The sequence below is a fragment of the Antechinus flavipes genome, chromosome 1 (genome assembly GCF_016432865.1).
Source record: "Antechinus flavipes isolate AdamAnt ecotype Samford, QLD, Australia chromosome 1, AdamAnt_v2, whole genome shotgun sequence".
NCBI classification, from domain to species: domain Eukaryota; kingdom Metazoa; phylum Chordata; class Mammalia; order Dasyuromorphia; family Dasyuridae; genus Antechinus; species Antechinus flavipes.
Window position 1 is genome coordinate 79,077,622 of NC_067398.1, and position 27,017 is coordinate 79,104,638.

The window sequence follows — 27,017 nt, forward strand, 5'->3', positions numbered from 1 at the left end:
CATTCATCAATCACCTACTTTATGCTAGGCTAAGCACTGGGGATCCTAAGAAAGTCAAGACTGTCCTTAACCTTAAGGATCTTATTAGTCTAATGGAGGAAGACAACACACATACACAAAAAAAAAAAGGAACTAGAAAGAAATGGAAGGAGGGTACCTAGCTTATTTTAAAAATCTTGTTTTTTGGCTTCTGACTCTACCACTCAACTGAACCTGTTCTAAAGTTACCAATGATCTTCTTACCCATTCAATCTGATGGACTTTTTTTTCCATCTTTAATCTCTTTGACCTTTCTGTAATTTTTGAAACTATTGGTCATCTTTCACCCAGAAGATGCTTAGCTTCCTTGACACTTACCGGATTTTCCTCCAACCAGTTTGAGCCTCTTTTTCAATCTCTTAGGCTGCTCATTTTCCATCCATCTCTCCCAGCTCCCATCCCCTTGGCACTTCCTCAGGCTCTGAACAGTCTACTTCTCTAAATGGTTTCTTTTGCTTCCAAAGATACATCTCTAAGTAGGTGACTCTTAAATGTATATAGACATCCAGTTCCAATCTTACTTGAACTCTAGTCAATTACCTGCAGTATACTTACTCCTGGATATCCCATAAGCTACTTAAACTCAACAAATCAACAATATTTTGTCCCCTTCCTTCCCTCCACCCCATTCCAAAGCTAAAAAAACAAATCTTGCCCCTCCTTCAAGACTTTCTTATTTCTGTTGGGGGTGGGGGTGGGATTTATTCTCCAAGTCACCAAGAGTCTGTCACCTCAGCTATCCTTGACTCTTCTTCCCCCTACTCTGGTTATCCAATTGATTACTAAGCCTTATTGATTCTACTTTCATAACATTTTTTATATCCACTCCCTTCTCTTCCCTCACATAACCACTGCTCTAGTATAGACCCTTATGATGTATCACTTTGAAAGCTAATAAACTCCGAATTGCTCCCTGCTTCCAGCCTTTCCACTCTCCATAGAGCTACCAAAATAAATTTCCTTTTTTTTTTTTTTTGGAGGGGGGGTGGTGGCAGGAAGGGGAATGGGGTTAAGTGACTTGCCTATAAAGTAGATGAGTTCACATATGAACTCAGTTCTTCATACCTCCAAGGCTGAGGCTCTATCTATGCTACCTAGCTACCCCCAAAATAAACTTTCTAAGGCATAGGTCTGACTATATTACTCCCCTGCTCAAAAACTTTTATGGCTTCTCAATTGTCAATAGCATAAACACAAATTGTTAATTTCCTTAACCTGGCAAATAAGATCCTCCATAATCTGGTTCCTGACAACCTTAAACTGTACTATTAGCTATTCCTTGAACTCAAAACTACCTCTGTACTATGGAATACACACTTATTCATTCAACAAGCATGCATATGCCTACTATAGTGTTAGATATCCTGCCAATTTAGGCATTAAGTGAGTGTTATCTCATTTGATATGATCCTGGGAATTAGGTGCTATAATTATTTCCATTTTATAGTTGAGGAAACTGAGGTAAACAGAGATTAACTAATTTACCCAAGGTTACACGGTGTCTGTAGACAAATTAGCATTAGAGTCTTTCGGCAAATGTTTACTGAAAAAAATAATAAAAAGTGAACAATGTGAAATTATAATAACCAAACAACCTTAGAGAAAAGAGACCTTCTTCCTTTCTTTGCAGAAGACTGAATAAAAATGTTGAACTTGTTTGATATGCTGATTACTTTTAATTATTTTTTCCTTTTTATTATTATTGATCATATGAGAACTCTAGAAGAGGGAGAGAAGAATATATTGAGAAAATGAATATGATATAAAAACAAAAGATAACATTTTACAAAGTTTGTTGCATTTACAAAAATATAGCAATCACAAAAATTCAAAGATACAAATATATTGGCCAAAGCCTACTGGCTCTGAAAGTGAAATAAGTTAATCAAACAACCAGCAAATAGACTTGTTTCCTTATCTTAAAATGAGTTGGGTTGATTAGTCATTTGGAGGGGTCCCTTTAAATTCTAACAATCTATGACTCTAATTTTCATACTAAGCACCTAACATATTAGGCACTATACCTAGAAAACCTAATCATCAGAATGTTGTTGTTACATAGAACTTCAAAACCTGCAAACAACAAAAATAGCTGTTTTCCAGGAAGGATACTTTGTCCTTTATACCATGCCACAGACAATCAAAAAATTCTTCAACTTTCTTCTTTTGAAATTCTGAGTAACACTATCCTTCTGTTTTTATTAGTATTACTCTTCATTATAATAGGCTTTCATGATATGCTATGATTCTTAAAATTACAAGCTTTTTCTACTGATTATGTTTTAATTTAGTTTTTTCTGGATGGTATATTATGCCATAGTGATTAAACTACCTCAAAATTCTAATGTAGGATGCCTTACATTCGATTAACAAATATTTACTAATTACCGATTTCAATGTGCAAAGGAGTGCTGCCCACATTCATTTAAAAAGTTTTAATAATACCTTCAGGGTCGCAAAAATTCAAGAACTATTTTATAATAGCTTTAAATTTCCTGTAGGCAGCTGAGTCACCTCATCCATGACATGGAATTTGGTTAATTTTGGTTTTAACCAAAAGCAATCTGCTTCCTGATGTTTTGCCTCAATTTCTTATCATAAAACCCTGGGCAGATATAAGCTCTCTATCCATCAACTATACCATACCATTAACAATAATAAAATGGAGTAAATTTTTTTAAAAAGTATCTGTAAACTCCTAATATCATAAAAGAGTACCTGTCCAAACCACTGAAACTACATACTCATTATTTTCACTATAGAAAAATATACTGTTTAGTGCAGAAAACAATGATTCATTTACTATCATCATCAAAAATTTTCAAAGCAAAAGAGACTCCAAGATTAGCCCAACTTCCCAACACAACTGTAACAACCTAATCCCCTGAAATTTAAATATGAATTTTCAGTTAGAGAGTATAAAAATAATCCCTTAAAACCAAACACGTGAAGGATATTTTATGTTTCTCATTTGCACCTACCTCACTCCCCATTGGGTTTCTAAAAGTGATCGGAGGGTAACTTCTTTGGAAAAAAATTCCTGTTCTTTCCACTCTACCAATGGTTAACTATGAGTTTTTCTCTATTCTCATGAAAAAAAAACACAGAGCTAGATTTTAACCTTCTCTCAGACAAAAACATGTAAACGAACAGGAAGAAGAATAACCACAGTTTCCTTCTACAAAACCCCCAATTCTTGCTCACACACATAACAGAAAAGCATCGTCGCCAGGCAATCCCATATAAGCACTGACAGGAACCAAAGAGGCCTAAGTGTACAACAAATTGCATAAACATAGACATTTTTATCATTGCCTTCAATATATGTAGCTCTGTTATTAGTCTTTCCCCGTCTATCACTAGTAGTATTATTGATAGATTTGGTAGGCTTAAGTTTTTCGTGCATTTATATAAAGGAATTATATGGATCAACACTAAAAAAGTGCTATCAAAAATCTCATTCAGATTAGACTGCGTTCTTAGAGTAGATTTTTAACAAGTTAACATTGTGTACTGCTGACTGGTTAATACTGGATGCTCAATTTCAGAACCCTTACTGGGCCAAGTACAGAGAATGTTCCATTTCCATTTTCTTTCCTAACTCCTCTGCTTCTGAGATTACAGTTAGAGAATAAAAAATAGGTATTAAACTCCATGAGGGCAAAGATCTTAATTTTGTCTATGGGTTCCCATAACCTGGCAATGCCTGGCATACAAAAGGAACTTAATAGAGTTTAATAAACCTCTTCCATAGATGAGCCATAGAGGTGAGGGGAATCAGCAAAGGGATTCTGTTTGTCCTTAAAAGAAAGATTTCGACTCAAATATTATCATAGATGGTGATTGCAAGCGTGAGCTTAAATGACACTTGCTCCTCAGAATCTGAACAGCAAACTAAAACTTGGCAACAAAAGTCCATATAATCAAAGCTATGTTTTTCCTAATCGCCATCTTTCATGACTCTTGGGAAGGACATTTTTTTTTTTTTTTTTTTTTTTTTTTTTTTTTTTTTTTTTAATAATAAATTTTATTTTATTTAATAATAACTTCGCATTGACAGAATCCATGCCAGGATAATTTCTACACGACATTATCCCTTGCAATCACTTATGTTTCGTTTTTTCCCCCTCCCTCCCTCCTCCCCCCCCCCAGGATGGCAAGCAGTCCTATATATGCTAAACATGTTGCAGTATATCCTAGATACAATACATATTTGCAGAACCAAACAGTTCTCTTGTTGCACAGGGAGAATTGGATTCGGAAGGTAAAAATAACTCGGGAAGAAAATCAAAAATGCAAATAGTTCACATTCATTTCCCAGTATTCCTTCTTTGGGTGTAGCTGTTTCTGTCCATCATTTCTCCAATGAAACTCAGTTAAGTCTCTTTGTCAGAGAAATCCACTTCCATCAGAATACATCCTCATACAATATCATTGTCGAAGTGTATAATGATCTCCTGGTTCTGCTCATCTCACTTAGCATCAGTCCATGTAGGTCTCTCCAAGCCTCTCTGTATTCATCCTGCTGGTCATTCCTTACAGAGCAATAATATTCCATAACATTCATATACCACAATTTACCCAGCCATTCTCCAATTGATGGGCATCCATTCATTTTCCAGTTTCTAGCCACTACAAACAGGGCTGCTACAAACATTTTGGCACATACAGGTCCCCTTCCCTTTTTTAGTATCTCTTTGGGGTATAAGCCCAATAGAAACACTGTTGGATCAAAGGGTATGCACAGTTTGATAACTTTTTGGGCATAATTCCAGATCGCTCTCCAGAATGGCTGGATTCGTTCACAACTCCACCAACAATGCATCAATGTCCCCGTTTTCCCGCATCCCCTCCAACATTCATCATTGTTTTTTCCTGTCATCTTAGCCAATCTGACAGGAGTGTAGTGATATCTCAGAGTTGTCTTAATTTGCATTTCTCTGATCAATAGTGATTTGGAACACTCTTTCATGTGAGTGGTAATAGTTTCAATTTCTTCATCTGAAAATTGTCTGTTCATATCCTTTGACCATTTATCAATTGGAGAATGGCTTGATTTTTTATAAATTTGAGTCAGTTCTCTATATATTTTGGAAATGAGGCCTTTATCAGAACCTTTAATTGTAAAGATGTTTTCCCAGTTAGTTACTTCCCTACTAATCTTGTTTGCATTCGTTCTGTTTGTACAAAGGCTTTTTAATTTGATATAATCAAAATTTTCTATTTTGTGATTGGTAATGGTCTCTAGTTCATCTTTGGTCACAAATTTCTTTCTCCTCCACAAGTCTGAGAGATAAACTATCCTATGTTCCTCTAATTTATTTATAATCTCGTTCTTTATGCCTAGGTCATGGACCCATTTTGATCTTATCTTGGTATGTGGTGTTAAGTGTGGGTCCTTGCCTAATTTCTGCCATACTAATTTCCAGTTATCCCAGCAGTTTTTATCAAATAATGAAATCTTATCCCAAAATTTAGAATCTTTGGGTTTGTCAAACACTAGATTGCTATAGTTGACTATTCTGTCTTGTGAACCTAACCTTTTCCACTGATCAACTAATCTATTTCTAAGCCAATACCAGATGGTTTTGGTGACTGCTGCTTTATAATATAATTTTAGATCAGGTACAGCTAGACCACCTTCATTTGATTTTTTTTTCATTAATTCCCTTGAGATTCTCGACTTTTTATTGTTCCATATGAATTTTGTTGTTATTTTTTCTAAATCATTAAAATATTTTCTTGGAAGTCTGATTGGTATAGCACTAAATAAATAGATTAGTTTAGGGAGTATTGTCATCTTTATTATATTTGCTCGGCCTATCCAAGAGCACTTAATATTTTTCCAATTATTTAAGTCTGACTTTATTTGTGTGAAAACTTTTTTGTAATTTTGCTCATATAATTCCTGACTTTCCTTTGGTAGGTAGATTCCCAAATATTTTATGCTATCAACAGTTATTTTGAATGGAATTTCTCTTTGTATCTCTTGCTCTTGGATTTTGTTGGTGGTGTATAAGAATGCTGAGGATTTATGGGGATTTATTTTGTATCCTGCTACTTTGCTAAAATTATGAATTATTTCTAATAGCTTTTTAGTAGAATCTCTGGGGTTTTCTAGGTATACCATCATATCATCTGCAAAGAGTGATAGTTTGGTTTCCTCATTGCCTACTCTAATTCCTTTAATCTCTTTCTCTACTCTTATTGCAGAGGCCAGTGTTTCTAATACAATATTGAATAATAATGGTGATAGTGGGCAACCTTGCTTCACTCCAGATCTTACCGGGAAAGGTTCCAGTTTTTCCCCATTGCATATGATGCTTACTGCAGGTTTAAAATATATGCTCCTAACTATTTTAAGGAAAAGTCCTTTTATTCCTATGCTCTCAAGTGTTTTTATTAGGAATGGCTGTTGGATTTTATCAAATGCTTTTTCTGCATCTATTGAAATGATCATATGGTTTTTGTTTGGTTGGTTGTTGATATAGTCAATTATGTTAATAGTTTTCCTAATATTGAACCAGCCCTGCATTCCTGGTATAAATCCTACTTGGTCATAGTGTATTATCCTGGGGATGATTTTCTGTAATCTTTTTGCTAATATTTTATTTAAGATTTTAGCATCAATATTCATTAGGGAGATTGGTCTATAATTTTCTTTCTCTGTTTTCAGCCTACCTGGTTTAGGTATCAGTACCATATCTGTGTCATAAAAGGAGTTTGGTAGGACTCCTTCAATCCCTACTTCTTCAAATAGTTTATTTAGCATTGGAGTTAATTGATCTTTAAATGTTTGATAGAATTCAGATGTAAATCCATCTGGTCCTGGGGTTTTTTTCTTAGGGAGTTGATTGATAGTTTGTTCTATTTCTTTTTCTGAGATAGGAGTGTTTAGGATATTTACTTCTTCCTCTGTTAGTTTAGGTAAGCTATATTTTTGGAGGTATTCTTCTATTTCATTTAAGTTGTCGAATTTATTGGCGTAAAGTTGGGCAAAGTAACTCCTAATTATTGCTCTAATTTCCTCTTCGTTAGTGGTGAGTTCTCCCTTTTCATTTTTAAGACTAACAATTTGATTTTCCTCTTTCCTTTTTTTAATCAGATTTACTAAGGGTTTGTCTATTTTGTTGGTTTTTTCATAGAACCAACTCTTAGTTTTATTAATCAATTCAATAGTTTTTTTACTTTCAATTTTATTGATCTCTCCTTTTATTTTTTGAATTTCAAGTTTAGTGTTTGATTGGGGGTTTTTAATTTGTTCCTTTTCTAGCATTTTTAGTTGCAAGCCCAATTCATTGACCTTCTCTTTCTCTATTTTATACAAATAGGCCTCTAGAGATATGAGATTTCCCCTTATTACCGCTTTGGCTGCATCCCATACATTTTGGTATGATGTCTCATTATTATCATTTTCTTGGATGAAGTTATTAATTATGTCTATAATTTGCTGTTTCACCCAATCATTCTTTAGTATGAGATTATTTAGTTTCCAATTATTTTTTGGTCTACTTTCCTGTGGCTTTTTATTGAATGTAATTTTCAATGCATCATGGTCTGAAAAGGATGCATTCACTATTTCTGCCTTACTGCATTTGAGTTTGAGGTTTTTATGTCCTAATATATGATCAATTTTTGTATAAGTTCCATGAACTGCTGAAAAGAAGGTGTACTCCTTTCTGTCCCCATTACATTTTCTCCAGAGATCTATCATATCTAATTTTTCTAGTATTCTATTTATCTCTTTGACTTCTTTCTTATTTATTTTGTGGTTTGATTTATCTAATTCTGAGAGTGCAAGGTTGAGATCTCCCACTATTATAGTTTTACTGTCTATTTCTTCTTGCAGCTCTCTTAATTTCTCTTTTAGGAATTTAGATGCTACACTACTTGGTGCATATATATTTAATATAGATACTTCTTCATTATTCATTCTACCCTTTAGCAAGATATAGTGCCCTTCCTTATCTCTTTTGATTAGATCAATTTTTGCTTTAGCTTGATCTGAGATCAGGATGGCTACCCCTGCTTTTTTGGCTTCACCTGAAGCATAGTAGATTTTGCTCCAACCTTTTACCTTTAACCTGCATGTATCACCCCGCTTCAGGTGTGTTTCCTGTATACAACATATTGTAGGATTCTGGCTTTTAATCCATTCTGCTAACCGCTTCCTCTTTATAGAGGAGTTTAACCCGTTCACATTTATGGTTAAAATGACCAATTCTGTATTACTTGCCATCTTGTTAACCCCGGTTTATGCTTTTCTCCCTTCTTACTCCCTTACCCCCTCCCTTACCCCCTTCCAGTATTAAGCTTGTGAGCTCCCCTTGCTTCTCACAGCCCTCCCTTTTTCAGTATCCCTCCCCCCCCTTAGAGTTCCCCCCCCCAACTTACCCCTTTCCCTCCCAGTTACCGTATTCCCTTCCACTTAGCTTATTCCTTCCTTTTTCACTTTTCCCTTCTCACTTTTCAATGAGGTGGGAGAAGTTTCACCATAGATTGAATATGTCTAAAATTCTTCTCTTACTGCCAATTCTGAAAGCAGTAAAATACTCACTATTTTCATTCCTCTCCATTCTTTCTCTCAGATTTACTAGGTTTTCTTTGCCTCTTCATGAAATGTAGTACCCCCACTTTCCCTTTTTTCTAGTACAATGTCCTTTCCACAACTAGTTTCTAGAACAAGGTATACATGTATTCTTTATACATCTTTACAGCCGAAATATAGTTCCCAAGATTAATCTTTACCTTTTTAGATTTCTCTTGAGTTCTGTGCTTGTAGATCAAATTTTTTGTTAAGTTCTGGCTTTTTCATCAGAAATAGATGAAATTCGCTTATTTCGTTGAATGTCCATCTTCTTCCCTGGAAAAAGATGCTCAATCTCGCTGGGTAAGTTATTTTTGGTTGCATACCAAGTTCCTTAGCCTTTCGGAATATCATATTCCAGGCCCTTCGATCCTTTAATGTGGATGCTGCCAGATCCTGGGTGATCCTTATTGTGGCTCCTTGATACTTGAATTGGGTTTTTCTAGCCGCTTGCAGTATTTTTTCCTTTGCCTGAGGGTTCTGGCATTTGGCCACTATATTCCTTGGTGTTTTGATTTTAGGATCCCTTTCAGTAGGGGATCGATGAATTCTTTCAATGTCTATTTTACCTTCTGTTTCTATGACTTCTGGGCAGTTCTCTTTGATAATTTCCTGGAAGATAGTGTTCAGGCTTTTTTTTTCATCATACTTTTCTGGAAGTCCGATGATTCTCAGGTTGTCTCTCCTGGATCTGTTTTCCAGGTCTGTTGTCTTCCCCAGAAGGTATTTCACATCCTTTTCCATTGTTTGATTTTTTTGGATTTGCTTGACTGATTCTTCTTGTCTCCTCGAGTCATTCAATTCCAATTGTTCGACCCTGATTTTCAGTGAGGTATTTTCTTCACTCCCTTTTTTAAGATCTTTTTCTAATTGTCCAATTAAGTTCTTTTGTTCTGTGGAATTTTTTTCCATTTCGCCAATTTTGTTTTTTAGAGAGCTGTTTTCTGTTTCCAGTTCACTAATCCTATTTTTCAAGGATTTGGTTTCTTTATCCACTCTCTCTTTAACTGACTTCTCCAGGCTCTTTTGCCAAGCCTCCCTCTCCTTTTTCAGAGCCTCCCTCTCCTTTTCCCATTTTTCTTCTAGCTCCCTTGTGAGAGCCTTTTTAATTTCCTCCATGAGATTCATCTGTGCTGAGGGACATAAGGTCTCTTCCTTCGGGGATTCACCTGGGGACTGTTTGTTTTTAGTCTCCTCAGGGTTTGGAGTCTGCTCTTTATCTGTATAAAAGCTGTCCAGGGTTAAATTCTTTTTCAGTTTCTTGCTCATTCTGTCTATTTATCAAAGACAAACTATCAAAGAAACAGAAGGAAAAAAAACCCCTTGAATGGAGGCTGCTTTCTTTGGGGGAGGGGCAGGGTATTCGTGAGGCACAGGTCCTACTGTGCTATGGCGCCTGCGCACTGAGATCCGAGCGCTCTGAGATCCGAGCGGGCTAAGACACTGTGGGGGAGGGGTGGCCAGGTCTCGAGAAACTCCAGCTGCTTGGGATTGTATTCTTCACCCCCGGTGTTTCTAGCTTCTCTGCTGGGCTGCCGACTTGCTCCTGTAGCAAAGCTCTCCCCGCAGAGACGGCTGCGGTCCTACCCCCTCTCCGCTCCACCCGGTTCTGAGCTGCCACCTGTGCTCTGGTTGCCGCTGCTGCCCGCAGACTGCTTCCAAATACCGTCCCCGCCCTCGCGCAAAAACAGACCTTTCTTGACGAGTCTCAAGGATGGTTTCTCTTGGTAAGTAATTGTATGGTTTTTTTTCAGTCGAGCATTAATTCAGAGGCATGAAATGAAATGAATAGTGAGAGAAAAACACGGAGATTACACAGAAGTGTATTTCCTCTCCGCCATCTTGGGGAAGGACATTTTTTTTGTCAGTATAGTAGGTTTAAGTGCGAACTATTTGATATTTATGGCTGTGAGAGTTGGATGATGAGGGAAGCAAAGCACTGTGGAATCAGCACCTTCAAGCTATGGTGCTGGGGGAAAAAAAAAAAAAAACTTTACAAAGTCCCTAGGATGGCAAAAAATCAAATCATTCATTACTTTAAAGACGTAATTCAGGCTATTCTTTGGAAGGACAATTACTGAAGATGAAACTTACGTACTTTGTCCACATAATGAGAAGACAGAACTCATTAAAAAATAAAATAAAATAAAGCCTGATGATGGGAAATATTGAAGTTAAAATGAGAAGGGTATGAGAGAGGATAAAACAGATGGACACTGACATAATGCATAACAGAAGGGCCTGATATTCTATGGTCACCAATAGTCACAATAATTGTTCTATTGAGAATAAATGAATAACAAGAATAACTGAACAACAAAAATAACAACAGCATACTTTGAAAGGCTCTTCTAAGGATTAAATGAGATAATAAATGTAAAATGCTTTCAACCTGTTAAAAAAAAAAAGGAAAAAAAAAAAAAGAAAGAAAGAAAGATTTCCCCGTATGGAAACAAACGATAGGTGTGGAGACAGGTCAGACATTCTGAGAGGAAGAGAACACAGGCACAAAAGTAGGGCAAAGCAGGACATGAAGAGGGGAAAAGGTGATAAGATGCATAAGGTTGGATAGTATATTATTCTAGATGATAGAAGGCTTTGAATTCTAGAGCTGGAATTTTAAATTTTATTTTGAAGGCAACAAGGAAGTATTGAAAAGTTTTAAGCCAAGTGGTGACTTGATAAGATCTGTACATAGGAAGATCAATCTTAGAAGGGGAAGGGAAAGCTTTAAGACCTAGTTGAAAGTAATTTTGATAGGAATAAGGGCCTAGATTAAGATATTTAAGATATGTATTTAAAGCTTCAAAACAAGTAAAGATTAGAGATAAACATTTGAGAGTTATTTATATAAAGAGAAGGTAGCTAAAGTTATAGAATTAAGTGACATTGCCAAGGAAGAGAGGAAATCAAAGTAAGAGGCCAAATAGATAGAATTATCATATATAAGCACAAATGGATGGTTTTTAAAATATTAGATTAAAACTCCATTATACTAAAACTGACAATAAAATAATAATACTCTTTTGATGGTTGAGAAGGCACTCCAGCATCTTACCATGACCAGAGTTATAATCAGGAATATTATCACTGTACAGACTAGCTTCCAATCTCATCTTTAATAGAAAGTGTTCTCTCCAAAGTTACTCACGATCTCTTAGTTGCCAATCTAATGGTCTTTTCTCAAACCTCATCTCTCTTGATCTCCCTAAAGCCTCTGTTCTGTGCCACTGGTCTTGGTTCTTCTACATATCTGAATTTCTCTTTCTCTTTTCCTAATTCTTTTTCCACATTATGTTTGCTAACAGTGGAACTTATGAAGCTGAATTTTCAACTGCTATGACTAAGTAAATCTTCTGTTAACTATCGTATGTCCTGTAAGTAACAATATCAAATATAAACACCAAGGAAATGAATGACCTGAGTCAGACCCAGCTCATAAGAAAAGGCGTAGGAAGATTAAGGGACTTGCTTCCCTATGAATACATAAGAGAAATTTGAAACCAGATCCTCCTGATTCCGAATGTAGCATGATATCTGCTATACCATTCTGCTTCTGAACTCAGAAAAATTTTCAACTTATTTTTAAAAAGGCGGGGAGCTGACCTTAGTAACTCATCCTGAATCTTGATTTGGACTCAGAAGCTTTCTGATAGTTGTATTTAGCTGCTTAGTGTTAAAACACCTTCTTTAGTTTCTTCAGTTTGGCTGTGGGTAATTCAGCTCAAGAAATCCTTTCTGTGATTTTACACTTTATGACCCACTTCTGAAGGAATTTCCCCAAATGTCTCTCTTTGGGTCATCTTTTTCAGTTTCCTTTCTTCTCTCATTCAGCTAGAAAGAATGCATGAAATTAGTGTCTTACTGCTGGAGCAATAAACCTTAAAAACAGACTCCTCCAAATATAAAAGGGTGCTGAACCACCTTAAAGAAAAGTATCCCCCATTTCATAACATGGTGGAATGAAAATTAAAAATAAAAAAAATCCTTTGGCATAAAAGAAAAGAGATCAAATTCTAAATACAGTTTTGTATGTTAAGATCACTAAATATTTGTTCTTTTACTCAATCAACTCTGAAGCAACATTCAATTAAGACCTTGGATAGAAGCTTGGGGGATTGTTGATAGGAAAGTGGATTACACTTGAGATACTGAACAAGAATTTCTTGAATACTTAGCACTACCCTACCACTATAAGTAGTAGAAAGAACTACATAAGTTTGACATTCTCTGCTCAAGATTCTTCACAAAGCAGGCATTCAGTAACTGTTGCTCACTAATGGAAATCTCTGGAATAGGGCTCACAGGAAAACTTTTTTTTTTTTAAATGATAAGAGCTAACATTTAAATAGAATTTTAAGGTAAGCAAAGTACTTAATTTAAGTTAAGCTTGTTTGACACTGAAAGGGGGATTTTGGCATTATTATCCCATTTTACAGAAGTAACAGGTTTTACAGTGATTAATGTGATTTGATTGAATTATAGTATACTACAGAAGGAACTTCAGATATGATATTAGAAAAACTGTTCTTTAATATTGTCATTCCCAATGAATGAAAAATGTGGTACTTGTTAAAGAACACTTGTAATTAAGAAGTTAATGACTATAACTACATTTAAACAGCAATTCTTACCAAGTTGCAGATACATCAAGTGCTACTGTTTACCCTTGAGAGAACAAAAAGGAGAGTAATGAAAGAACCAATTGGAGTAGAGAAGAAGAAAAGAAATAAGGGCAAGATAAAACACTGGTGACCTAATCTAGTAGCCTTATTTCTACTTCAAGATCATTATAAGGGCGAAAAAATGTCTGGCATTAATATCCCTCCTAAATATAATCTCTGATTAAATTATGAATATACAATGTTAAGTAGTTTTTTTTAAAAGAGCTTTATCAAGTCTCTCCCAATTCTAAGAGATTTATCAGTACCAGATTTGTAAGAAAAATGAAATCATAAGCTAATCATTCCATACTGTACTCGAATTTATCACCCCTTCCTCTATCTTGAAGTACATATATAAATAACCAATAAGCCAGGCTCACTGTAAACTGCCAAGGGAGCAAACTCTTGCCTTTAATACAGTAGAGTTGAGACTCTCAACAAATCATTTAACCACAGTCTCAAGTTTCCCCAATTGTAAAATGGAAATAATAGCACCCACTTTAAAGGGCTATTATGAGATCAAATGAGATACTATATGTTAATAAGTTCTTTGCAAACCTTAAAGAATCATATAAATGCAAACTATTATTAACAAATATTTGTTACTAATATCATTAATCAATAGTAACACTAGGAAACAGTCATCAGCTAATATTGATAGCCACGAGGTTCTCTTCTTATAATCACAGTCTATGAGTCATTTCATTCCCAATTGATATTTATACAGATATATATATTTGAACTTGTCTGAGTTTCACACATTAGTTTTGTCTTCATTTCTTATTTATTAAGCACTTCCTAGCATAGTCCATGGCATATGAGATGTTCAATAAATATTTATTAATTATTGTTCTATAAGAAATGATCAGCAGGATGATTTCAGAGAGGTCTGGAGAGATTTATTTGAACTGATGCTAAGTGAAGTGAATAGAATCAAGAGAATATTGTACACAGCAACAAGATTACTCTGATGGATTTGGCTCTCTTCAACAATGAGGTGCTTCAGGTCAATTCCAATGACTTGTGATAGAGAGAAACTTCTGCATCCAGAAAGAGGACTGTGGGGAATTGAGTGTGGACCACAACACAGTATTTTCACCTTTTTTGTTGTTGTTTGCTTGCTTTTTGTTTTCTTCTCACTTTTTCCCCTTTTTGATCTGATTTTTTTCTTGTTTAGCATGATAAATGCGGAACTATGTATAAAAGAATTGTACATGTTTTAACATATATTGAATTGTCTGCTGTTTGAGAAGGTAAGGGAAAAACAGGGAGAAAAATCTGGAACACAAGGTTTTGCAAAGATGAATGCTGAAAACTATTTTTGCATATATTTTAAAAACAAAAAGCTATTATTTAAAAAAAACTTTATTATCCTACAGAGTTTCAGTTGATACAATAACATGGAGGTCCTTGTTCATTTGTAATCAATAATTATGTTCCTTTTAGCCCCACTTTGGAGGAAAAATGAGGAGGAACAAGAGTACAGGGGAAATTTGATGCAAAACAAAGAAGAATCGATGAAACAATACACGATAAATTTCTGATATGCATTTTTAAAATCAGAAAACTAAGTTTACCTTGTTTTATAAATATGAAAGTGTTTTGATGGACTAGAATATCAACTTGGCTAAAGCAGGTGTGGGCCATGGTATGGCAGCAGATGTTACATATAAACATAAGCAGAAATACAGCTCTTACTCTCAAAGAACTTACATGAAAGACCACACAAAAATGAGAATTAGAAGGCAGGGGCAAAGCTGCCCATGAGAAGGAAGTGAACATTTATTAAGCACCTACTATATGCTAGGGACTCTACTAGGCATAGGGGACACAAAGAAAGGTAAAAGATAGTCCTTGTTCTGAAGGAGCTCACAATCTACTAGGGGAAGACAATATGCAAATAACTATGGACAAAAAAGTTATACACACACACACACACACACACACACACACACACACACACACATATATATGATAAATTGAAATTAATCAAGAGGGAAAGTATTAGAATTAAGGGAGATCCCAAAAGACTTCCTGTAAGAAGGTGGGATTTTTACTGGGAGGTAAAGATAATGGTAAGAAATGTTTGTACATAAGAGATGAAGTGAAGAAGACCAAGGTGGCCAGTATTGATGGCCTGAGGAATAAGGAATAAGTGGGGATGGATAAGGTGCTAGTAAGACTGGAAAGGTGAGAGGAGCGAACTGGTTATGAGAAGGATTCTGAGCACCAAACAAAAGATTTTATATTTGATCCTGGAGATGACAGGGAGATATTAGAATTTATTGAGTTGGTGGGGGCTGGGAGGAAAGAAGCCAGAAATGATGACATGGTCAGATCTACGCTTTAGGAAGATCACTTTTAGACAATCTAGAATAGGTAGAAACGTGGCAGGAGATTAATCAGAAGGCCAATTAGATAATCTAGGGTGATAAGGTCTGGTACTGTGGTAGTAGTATCATTAGACAGAAAGTTGTCTAGTTATCTTCATTCATGTTTGACTCCATGACCCCATTTGGGGTTTTCTTGGCAGAAATACCAGAGTTATTTGTCATTTCCTTTTCTAGCTCATTGAGGCAAATAGTGTGTTAAGTGATTTGCTCAGGGTCACACAGCTAGTAAGTGTCTGAAATCAGATTTGAAATCAAAAAGATGAGTTTTCCTGACTCCAAGACTAGCATTCTATCCACTAATTATCTCACTGCCCCGTAACATACAAGAAATGCCATAAAAATAAAATTGAAAGCCCTTGGTTTCACATTGGATATGAAAGATGAGAGATACAAACCAATGATGACAACTTGGCCAGGAGCCTGAGTGATTGAGGAGATGGTGGTGCCCTTAAGAATAATAACAAAGAGAGAAAAAGATTATATGTGCAAAAAAAATGTTTGTAGCAGCTCTATTTGTAGTGGCAAAGAACTGGAAAACAGGTATATGCCCATCAGTTGGGGAATGGCTGAATAAGTTGTGGTATATGAAAATAACATAATACTATTGTTCTATATGAAATGATAAACAGGTTGATTTCAGAAAAGCCTGGAAAAACATACATGAACTGAGTGTGAGTGAAGCTAATAGAACCAGGAAAACATTGTACACAAACAACAGTGTAATGATCAACTACAAAGATTTGGCTCTTCTGAGCAATTCAGTGCAATTAAAATAAACTTTGGATGGAAAATATCATGCGCATCCAGAGGGAGAACTATGAAGATTGAATGCAGATTAAAGTATAATGTTTTCATCTTTAGAAACAAATTTTTTATTGTGGCTTTTCCTTTTTGTTCTGATTTTTCTCTTCCAATATGATCCATATAGAAATATGCAAAAAAGCATGTATAACCTAAAAGAAAAAGACTTTTTTAAATTTCAAAAAGATAATAGGTAAGTTTGAAAGTGTGGAGGGTGGGGGTAGAAAGATAATGGTCATGGGGGAGAGAAAGATAGTGAATTCAGTTTTGGACATCTTGTATTTTTAAAGCGGTTATCTAGAAGGTAGTTGGAGATACCCAAGTGGAAGTCAAAGGAGAGTGTAGGATTACATAAATAGATTTATGAATCATCAACATAGAGATAATAATTGAATTCCTGGTAGCTGATAAGATCAACAAAATCAAACAGTATAGGAGAGAAGAGGACACAGGACAATCCTGTGGAACACCCATAGTTAATAGCTGTGACTTAGTGAAGATATAGCAAAGAAGTCTGAGAAAGAATAATCAGATATGTAGAAGGAAAACTAGGAAAGGGAAGATACATCTTCTCTAGAGAGAAGAGCAAATCAAAGAGAAGAGACTGAATGACAATATCAGAAGTTCAAGAGAGGTCAAAAAGGATGACAATTAAGACAGTAGTTTTAGAGGAATAAGGGGGTAGGAAATAATATTGTAGACATTTAAGGAGAGAATACGAGAAAAGAAGACAGCTGGTCCTTTTCAAGAATTTTTCATGCCATAAAAGGCAAGAAAAATATGATATAACAGTGGGGATGGAACAAGTGAGTTTTTTGAGGACAGGAGAGAAACACTTTCATTTGCAGGCAGTGGTGAAGCAGCCAGTATACTTGGAGAGACTGAAGGTAATGGAGAGTGCAGGAATGATAAGAGGAGATAATCCAGACAAATGGAATGGAGTTACTTATGTAAATTAGAGGAATTAACCTGGGTTAAAAACAATCTCCTGCCACTTCTTTGTGTGAGACAGGGTAAAGAGGAGACAACATGGCAGAAAGCATGATGAATGAGACAGTGAGTTAATTAAGAAGTTTTAAAAGGATTGCATATTACAGCTATGAGAACCCTAAATTCGTCCAGTCAGAAGTGGACTCAGGAGAGAAAGAGCATGGATACTTCATGAAATGGTAAATTTATCCAGGGGCTCATCAATTAGAGATAAGAGCTCAAGAACAGAGGCAGCTCCAACGAGAGAAGAGAGAAGTAAGCATGGGTTATTTGAGTCTTTCATGAAATGATGGCTCCAGCTATGAATATTGGTACATAGACTTTTGTTTCTATTTTTGAAGACTTCTTTAGGGTATATGCTCAGGAAGTGAATTGCCAGGATAAAGACAGTTCAGTTGAGTGATTTTTCTTACATAATTCAATATTAAAATCTAGAATAGTCAAACCATTTCCCAACTCCATCAACAATATATTCTTGTTCTTGTCTGCCCAGGGTATTTTCAATTTTTGTCATCTTTGTCATTTTGCATGTAGGAGGTAATTTGCATTTTTCTTATTACTAGTGATTTGGAACATATTTTAATGTGGTTGATTATAGCCTGTAATTTCTGTTCATATCCTTTAAACTCTTATTAATAAGAGATTGGATCTTAATGGAAATAGCTTCTTTCTAGATCTTTCTACTTCCACATTATTCTCTCCTTTAGCACATTTTTCACATGTATTATATATAAAAAAAAAAACCAATCTTATTGTGTAGATTTGATTGCGTGGCTTCCTACTACCTATGAGGGGCAGCTAGGCAGTGCAGTGGATAGAGCACTGGGCTTGGAGTAAGGAAGACCCATCTTCCTGTGTTCAAATCTGGCCTCTGACACAAAAAAGCTGTGTGACCGTGGTCAAGTAATTTAACTCAGTTTGCCTGAGTTCCCTCATCTGTAAAACATGCTGGAGAAGGAAATGGCAAACCATTCCAATATCTTGGTCAGGAAAACTCTAAATGGGATCATAAAGAGTTGGACACAACTGCAAAAAATGGCCAAATAACAACAATATTCCCCATTTCACAGATTTTTTTTTTTTACAGGAAATTGAGGCTCAGAGAAGTTTTACCTACAATTACACAGCAATTAGAATAGGAACTAAGATTTGAACATAAGATCACCTGAAGCTGAAGTGCAGAGGCTTAATATGCCTCCAAAGCCATTCTCCTTATTTGAAGCCTCACAGGTTAAATGACATCATTTCACTTCAGAAATAGAGATTGTTTTAACTGTCTTATTTACTTAGTGTCATTTTTAGGGACAGAGTGAAAAACATGATTGACTACAGGAAACAGAGGTGATAGAAAGATAAGAAAGAAGAAAGGAAAGATGCATACACAATTCTTTTCTATTAAGTATTGTTGACAAGTTTAGCATTTTTCATATCTAGGTATGAAGCCGAAGTGCCAAAGGAAACAAAGGAATCTGTCTACACTTCTACTTCATTCATTCAACAAATATTTAAGTAACTATGAACAAAAGACTGTATCCTATAATGGCAAGAGATATAACTCTTGCTCTTACAGAACTCATTCAAAAGTTTGTGTGTATAGTCTTCTAATTTTTGAAACATGAAGAGTCATTCCTTTGCATATAGACAGGGCTGAGGCTATGGCAACTTGCATTTTGTTTCCCATGATAAATGCTTCCCAATGCTAGAATATCATTTAGATTTAGAAAATGGGTTATTTTTGTCACCACTTAAAAACAAGATTTCATTCAGGCCTTTAAGGCTCTAAACTTAGCATATGCAGACATTTAGACTATACGCATGCAACTAAGCAAAGTTTCTGCCAAAAAACAACTCAAATGAGGCTTGTTTGCCTTCTTCTGGAAATAATTTCACTTGAAGAGTTCAGCTATATATCACAGCTAGAAAGCAGAATTGGTAGAAAGTAAAATTAGTAACCGAAATTTATTAAAAAGAGAAAAGTTGCTGTGATAACCCATTTTACCCAGCATATCAAAGCAATTTCTTTCATCTTACCAAAACTTTGTAATATGCTATGGTCTTCTGAATATTAGACTATATCCCATTTATTCTTCCAAAATGATTTTTTAAATAAATGTGTCTAGTCTAGGAAAAATCTGAAACTACTGGGGGGAAAAGGTGTTTTGCACAAGCTTTCTAGAGATCAGAGTTCTAATTGTAGCTTCACCAGTAGCTACTCAAGGATCTCAAGGAAATCACTTTACCTCTCTCTCTCTTGAATGACAAAGGTTCCCTTCAGCTCTTCCATTTCAATTGTGTCCCCAAATCATTATTTTCTGTATCTGTTCAAGGGATATAAACTGATAGTCCAGCTATAAAGGTTATTGTCTTTCACTCAACCAAATACCATAGTCTAGCATTCTTCATTCTATATAGACAGTTAAGAAACTTTCAAAGAGTTGTTACTGATCTTCATTAATACAAAGAAATTACAATTTCCTCAGTTCCTTATGCCAATGAAATCATAGGTCTAGTTTTTTAAAAAAATATCATTTAGGCCTTGCAATGTTCTGGGACACACTAGAACTGGAAAAATGTACATAAACAGGAACTTTCAAAGAAATTCTTCTAAACCATAAGGAATTCTTCTTCAATTTGGACTCTTATGTTGGGCCTCTTCCATGACAATGGTAATCATCTTTGGAAGGCACATATCTATTTTATGCTTTGCCTCATATTGATCAGAGCCCAAAACAATGTTATGTCTGTCTGTATATCTTTCAAGAAGTCTGAAATAATTTTGACATGTTCATGAATGATAACTTGTCATAAAAAAATTAAGGTGATCTTATTCTGTCAAATCAATTTTTAAAGAATAATAAAGAAGTAATAAGTTCAGTAGGATCCTTTTTGGGTCAATTTAAATATAAGAGATGTTGTCTACTATGTAATATCTCTAGTAAAAGCCTGACTATTCTCTGCTACTACCCTTATCAACAACGGCCTCAAGGGATATGTGGATTATATTCATAATATTTTTATACATATGGGAAAATGGGAATATGGATCTGCAGTTATTGATTTTTTCCTCCTGTTGCCTTTTTAAAAATTATTATAAATTAAGGTCCAAGGTTTTTCTTTGCTTTTGAAGCATCTTTCCCTTCTTCAGACATTCTTTAGTCTTCAATGCCCTCAAAACTGATGCCTCCAGCATGGACCTCTTCTGTGTATACTTAAATCCAGATCTTTTCTTATCTTTGTTGTGGTAAGCAGCTTTTCTATTTCACATCAACAATTGTAACATTAGAGACCAAAGGTAGTGGTTTCAGGGCCTTAAATGGTCAAAAGACTTTGTTCAAGATCTTTTCCATCAATTGTCTATTTATTGTCTTCCCTCTCATTTCATCTACAAATGCCCTCGAATTGACTATTTGAATCTCTTGCTAAGTTTTAAACTGTTTTTTTTTTTTTTTTTTTTTTTTTTTTTTTTTTTTAAATGATAAGAGCTAACATTTAAATAGAACTTTAAGGTAAGCAAAGTACTTAATTTAAGTTAAGCTTGTTTGACACTGAAAGGGGGATTTTGGCATTATTATCCCATTTTACAGAAGTAACAGGTTTTACAGTGATTAATGTGATTTGATTGAATTATAGTATACTACAGAAGGAACTTTAGATATGATATTAGAAAAACTGTTCTTTAATATTGTCATTCCCAATGAATGAAAAATGTGGTACTTGTTAAAGAACACTTGTAATTAAGAAGTTAATGACTATAACTACATTTAAACAGCAATTCTTACCAAGTTGCAGATACATCAAGTGCTACTGTTTACCCTTGAGAGAACAAAAAGGAGAGTAATGAAAGAACCAATTGGAGTAGAGAAGAAGAAAAGAAATAAGGGCAAGATAAAACACTGGTGACCTAATCTAGTAGCCTTATTTCTACTTCAAGATCATTATAAGGGCGAAAAAATGTCTGGCATTAATATCCCTCCTAAATATAATCTCTGATTAAATTATGAATATACAATGTTAAGTAGTTTTTTTTTAAAAGAGCTTTATCAACTCTCTCCCAATTCTAAGAGATTTATCAGTACCAGATTTGTAAGAAAAATGAAATCATAAGCTAATCATTCCATACTGTACTCGAATTTATCACCCCTTCCTCTATCTTGAAGTACATATATAAATAACCAATAAGCCAGGCTCACTGTAAACACTGCCAAGGGAGCAAACTCTTGCCTTTAATACAGTAGACTTGAGACTCTCAACAAATCATTTAACCACAGTCTCAAGTTTCCCCAATTGTAAAATGGAAATAATAGCACCCACTTTAAAGGGCTATTATGAGATCAAATGAGATACTATATGTTAATAAGTTCTTTGCAAACCTTAAAGAATCATATAAATGCAAACTATTATTAACAAATATTTGTTACTAATATCATTAATCAATAGTAACACTAGGAAACAGTCATCAGCTAATATTGATAGCCACGAGGTTCTCTTCTTATAATCACAGTCTATGAGTCATTTCATTCCCAATTGATATTTATACAGATATATATATTTGAACTTGTCTGAGTTTCACACATTAGTTTTGTCTTCATTTCTTATTTATTAAGCACTTCCTAGCATAGTCCATGGCATATGAGATGTTCAATAAATATTTATTAATTATTGTTCTATAAGAAACGATCAGCAGGATGATTTCAGAGAGGTCTGGAGAGATTTATTTGAACTGATGCTAAGTGAAGTGAATAGAATCAAGAGAATATTGTACACAGCAACAAGATTACTCTGATGGATTTGGCTCTCTTCAACAATGAGGTGCTTCAGGTCAATTCCAATGACTTGTGATAGAGAGAAACTTCTGCATCCAGAAAGAGGACTGTGGGGAATTGAGTGTGGACCACAACACAGTATTTTCACCTTTTTTGTTGTTGTTTGCTTGCTTTTTGTTTTCTTCTCACTTTTTCCCCTTTTTGATCTGATTTTTTTCTTGTTTAGCATGATAAATGCGGAACTATGTATAAAAGAATTGTACATGTTTTAACATATATTGAATTGTCTGCTGTTTGAGAAGGTAAGGGAAAAACAGGGAGAAAAATCTGGAACACAAGGTTTTGCAAAGATGAATGCTGAAAACTATTTTTGCATATATTTTAAAAACAAAAAGCTATTATTTAAAAAAAAAACTTTATTATCCTACAGAGTTTCAGTTGATACAATAACATGGAGGTCCTTGTTCATTTGTAATCAATAATTATGTTCCTTTTAGCCCCACTTTGGAGGAAAAATGAGGAGGAACAAGAGTACAGGGGAAATTTGATGCAAAACAAAGAAGAATCGATGAAACAATACACGATAAATTTCTGATATGCATTTTTAAAATCAGAAAACTAAGTTTACCTTGTTTTATAAATATGAAAGTGTTTTGATGGACTAGAATATCAACTTGGCTAAAGCAGGTGTGGGCCATGGTATGGCAGCAGATGTTACATATAAACATAAGCAGAAATACAGCTCTTACTCTCAAAGAACTTACATGAAAGACCACACAAAAATGAGAATTAGAAGGCAGGGGCAAAGCTGACCATGAGAAGGAAGTGAACATTTATTAAGCACTTCCTAGCATAGTCCATGGCATATGAGATGTTCAATAAATATTTATTAATTATTGTTCTATAAGAAACGATCAGCAGGATGATTTCAGAGAGGTCTGGAGAGATTTATTTGAACTGATGCTAAGTGAAGTGAATAGAATCAAGAGAATATTGTACACAGCAACAAGATTACTCTGATGGATTTGGCTCTCTTCAACAATGAGGTGCTTCAGGTCAATTCCAATGACTTGTGATAGAGAGAAACTTCTGCATCCAGAAAGAGGACTGTGGGGAATTGAGTGTGGACCACAACACAGTATTTTCACCTTTTTTGTTGTTGTTTGCTTGCTTTTTGTTTTCTTCTCACTTTTTCCCCTTTTTGATCTGATTTTTTTCTTGTTTAGCATGATAAATGCGGAACTATGTATAAAAGAATTGTACATGTTTTAACATATATTGAATTGTCTGCTGTTTGAGAAGGTAAGGGAAAAACAGGGAGAAAAATCTGGAACACAAGGTTTTGCAAAGATGAATGCTGAAAACTATTTTTGCATATATTTTAAAAACAAAAAGCTATTATTTAAAAAAAAAACTTTATTATCCTACAGAGTTTCAGTTGATACAATAACATGGAGGTCCTTGTTCATTTGTAATCAATAATTATGTTCCTTTTAGCCCCACTTTGGAGGAAAAATGAGGAGGAACAAGAGTACAGGGGAAATTTGATGCAAAACAAAGAAGAATCGATGAAACAATACACGATAAATTTCTGATATGCATTTTTAAAATCAGAAAACTAAGTTTACCTTGTTTTATAAATATGAAAGTGTTTTGATGGACTAGAATATCAACTTGGCTAAAGCAGGTGTGGGCCATGGTATGGCAGCAGATGTTACATATAAACATAAGCAGAAATACAGCTCTTACTCTCAAAGAACTTACATGAAAGACCACACAAAAATGAGAATTAGAAGGCAGGGGCAAAGCTGACCATGAGAAGGAAGTGAACATTTATTAAGCACTTCCTAGCATAGTCCATGGCATATGAGATGTTCAATAAATATTTATTAATTATTGTTCTATAAGAAACGATCAGCAGGATGATTTCAGAGAGGTCTGGAGAGATTTATTTGAACTGATGCTAAGTGAAGTGAATAGAATCAAGAGAATATTGTACACAGCAACAAGATTACTCTGATGGATTTGGCTCTCTTCAACAATGAGGTGCTTCAGGTCAATTCCAATGACTTGTGATAGAGAGAAACTTCTGCATCCAGAAAGAGGACTGTGGGGAATTGAGTGTGGACCACAACACAGTATTTTCACCTTTTTTGTTGTTGTTTGCTTGCTTTTTGTTTTCTTCTCACTTTTTCCCCTTTTTGATCTGATTTTTTTCTTGTTTAGCATGATAAATGCGGAACTATGTATAAAAGAATTGTACATGTTTTAACATATATTGAATTGTCTGCTGTTTGAGAAGGTAAGGGAAAAACAGGGAGAAAAATCTGGAACACAAGGTTTTGCAAAGATGAATGCTGAAAACTATTTTTGCATATATTTTAAAAACAAAAAGCTATTATTTAAAAAAAAAACTTTATTATCCTACAGAGTTTCAGTTGATACAATAACATGGAGGTCCTTGTTCATTTGTAATCAATAATTATGTTCCTTTTAGCCCCACTTTGGAGGAAAAATGAGGAGGAACAAGAGTACAGGGGAAATTTGATGCAAAACAAAGAAGAATCGATGAAACAATACACGATAAATTTCTGATATGCATTTTTAAAATCAGAAAACTAAGTTTACCTTGTTTTATAAATATGAAAGTGTTTTGATGGACTAGAATATCAACTTGGCTAAAGCAGGTGTGGGCCATGGTATGGCAGCAGATGTTACATATAAACATAAGCAGAAATACAGCTCTTACTCTCAAAGAACTTACATGAAAGACCACACAAAAATGAGAATTAGAAGGCAGGGGCAAAGCTGACCATGAGAAGGAAGTGAACATTTATTAAGCACCTACTATATGCTAGGGACTCTACTAGGCATAGGGGACACAAAGAAAGGTAAAAGATAGTCCTTGTTCTGAAAGAGCTCACAATCTACTAGGGGAAGACAATATGCAAATAACTATGGACAAAAAAGTTATACACACACACACACACACACACATATGATAAATTGAAATTAATCAAGAGGGAAAGTATTAGAATTAAGGGAGATCCCAAAAGACTTCCTGTAAGAAGGTGGGATTTTTACTGGGAGGTAAAGATAATGGTAAGAAATGTTTGTACATAAGAGATGAAGTGAAGAAGACCAAGGTGGCCAGTATTGATGGCCTGAGGAATAAGGAATAAGTGGGGATGGATAAGGTGCTAGTAAGACTGGAAAGGTGAGAGGAGCGAACTGGTTATGAGAAGGATTCTGAGCACCAAACAAAAGATTTTATATTTGACCCTGGAGATGACAGGGAGATATTAGAATTTATTGAGTTGGTGGGGGCTGGGAGGAAAGAAGCCAGAAATGATGACATGGTCAGATCTACGCTTTAGGAAGATCACTTTTAGACAATCTAGAATAGGTAGAAACGTGGCAGGAGATTAATCAGAAGGCCAATTAGATAATCTAGGGTGATAAGGTCCGGTACTGTGGTGGTAGTATCATTAGACAGAAAGTTGTCTAGTTATCTTCATTCATGTTTGACTCCATGACCCCATTTGGGGTTTTCTTGGCAGAAATACCAGAGTTATTTGTCATTTCCTTTTCTAGCTCATTGAGGCAAATAGTGTGTTAAGTGATTTGCTCAGGGTCACACAGCTAGTAAGTGTCTGAAGTCAGATTTGAAATCAAAAAGATGAGTTTTCCTGACTCCAAGACTAGCATTCTATCCACTAATTATCTCACTGCCCCGTAACATACAAGAAATGCCATAAAAATAAAATTGAAAGCCCTTGGTTTCACATTGGATATGAAAGATGAGAGATACAAACCAATGATGACAACTTGGCCAGGAGCCTGAGTGATTGAGGAGATGGTGGTGCCCTTAAGAATAATAACAAAGAGAGAAAAAGATCATATGTGCAAAAAAATGTTTGTAGCAGCTCTATTTGTAGTGGCAAAGAACTGGAAAACAGGTATATGCCCATCAGTTGGGGAATGGCTGAATAAGTTGTGGTATATGAAAATAACATAATACTATTGTTCTATAAGAAATGATAAACAGGTTGATTTCAGAAAAGCCTGGAAAAACATACATGAACTGAGTGTGAGTGAAGCTAACAGAACCAGGAAAACATTGTACACAAACAACAGTGTAATGATCAACTCCAATAGATTTGGCTCTTCTGAGCAATTCAGTGATCCAAGGCAATTAAAATAAACTTTGGATGGAAAATATCATGCGCATCCAGAGGGAGAACTATGAAGATTGAATGCAGATTAAAGTATAATGTTTTCATCTTTAGAAACAAATTTTTTATTGTGGCTTTTCCTTTTTGTTCTGATTTTTCTCTTCCAATATGATCCATATAGAAATATGCAAAAAAGCATGTATAACCTAAAAGAAAAAGACTTTTTTAAATTTCAAAAAGATAATAGGTAAGTTTGAAAGTGTGGAGGGTGGGGGTAGAAAGATAATGGTCATGGGGGAGAGAAAGATAGTGAATTCAGTTTTGGACATCTTGTATTTTTAAAGCGGTTATCTAGAAGGTAGTTGGAGATACCCAAGTGGAAGTCAAAGGAGAGTGTAGGATTACATAAATAGATTTATGAATCATCAACATAGAGATAATAATTGAATTCCTGGTAGCTGATAAGATCAACAAAATCAAACAGTATAGGAGAGAAGAGGACACAGGACAATCCTGTGGAACACCCATAGTTAATAGCTGTGACTTAGTGAAGATATAGCAAAGAAGTCTGAGAAAGAATAATCAGATATGTAGAAGGAAAACTA

At 35.0% G+C, this 27,017-nt stretch overlaps 1 protein-coding gene across 2 annotated transcripts in view; it reads right to left on the reverse strand.

Annotated features, from left to right (window-relative positions):
- Window positions 1–27,017, reverse strand: part of CCM2 (CCM2 scaffold protein) — a 131,048-nt gene that overhangs the window by 49,115 nt on the left and 54,916 nt on the right. The window contains exon 1 of one of the 2 annotated variants that reach the window (XM_051984752.1): window positions 3,021–3,129. The exons of the other annotated variant lie outside the window; for it this stretch is intronic. Coding sequence (XP_051840712.1) covers window positions 3,021–3,032 — 12 coding nt within the window. The 5' untranslated portion in view covers window positions 3,033–3,129. Of the gene's footprint in view, window positions 1–3,020; window positions 3,130–27,017 lie in introns of those variants that run through there. 2 annotated transcript variants of the gene reach the window in all.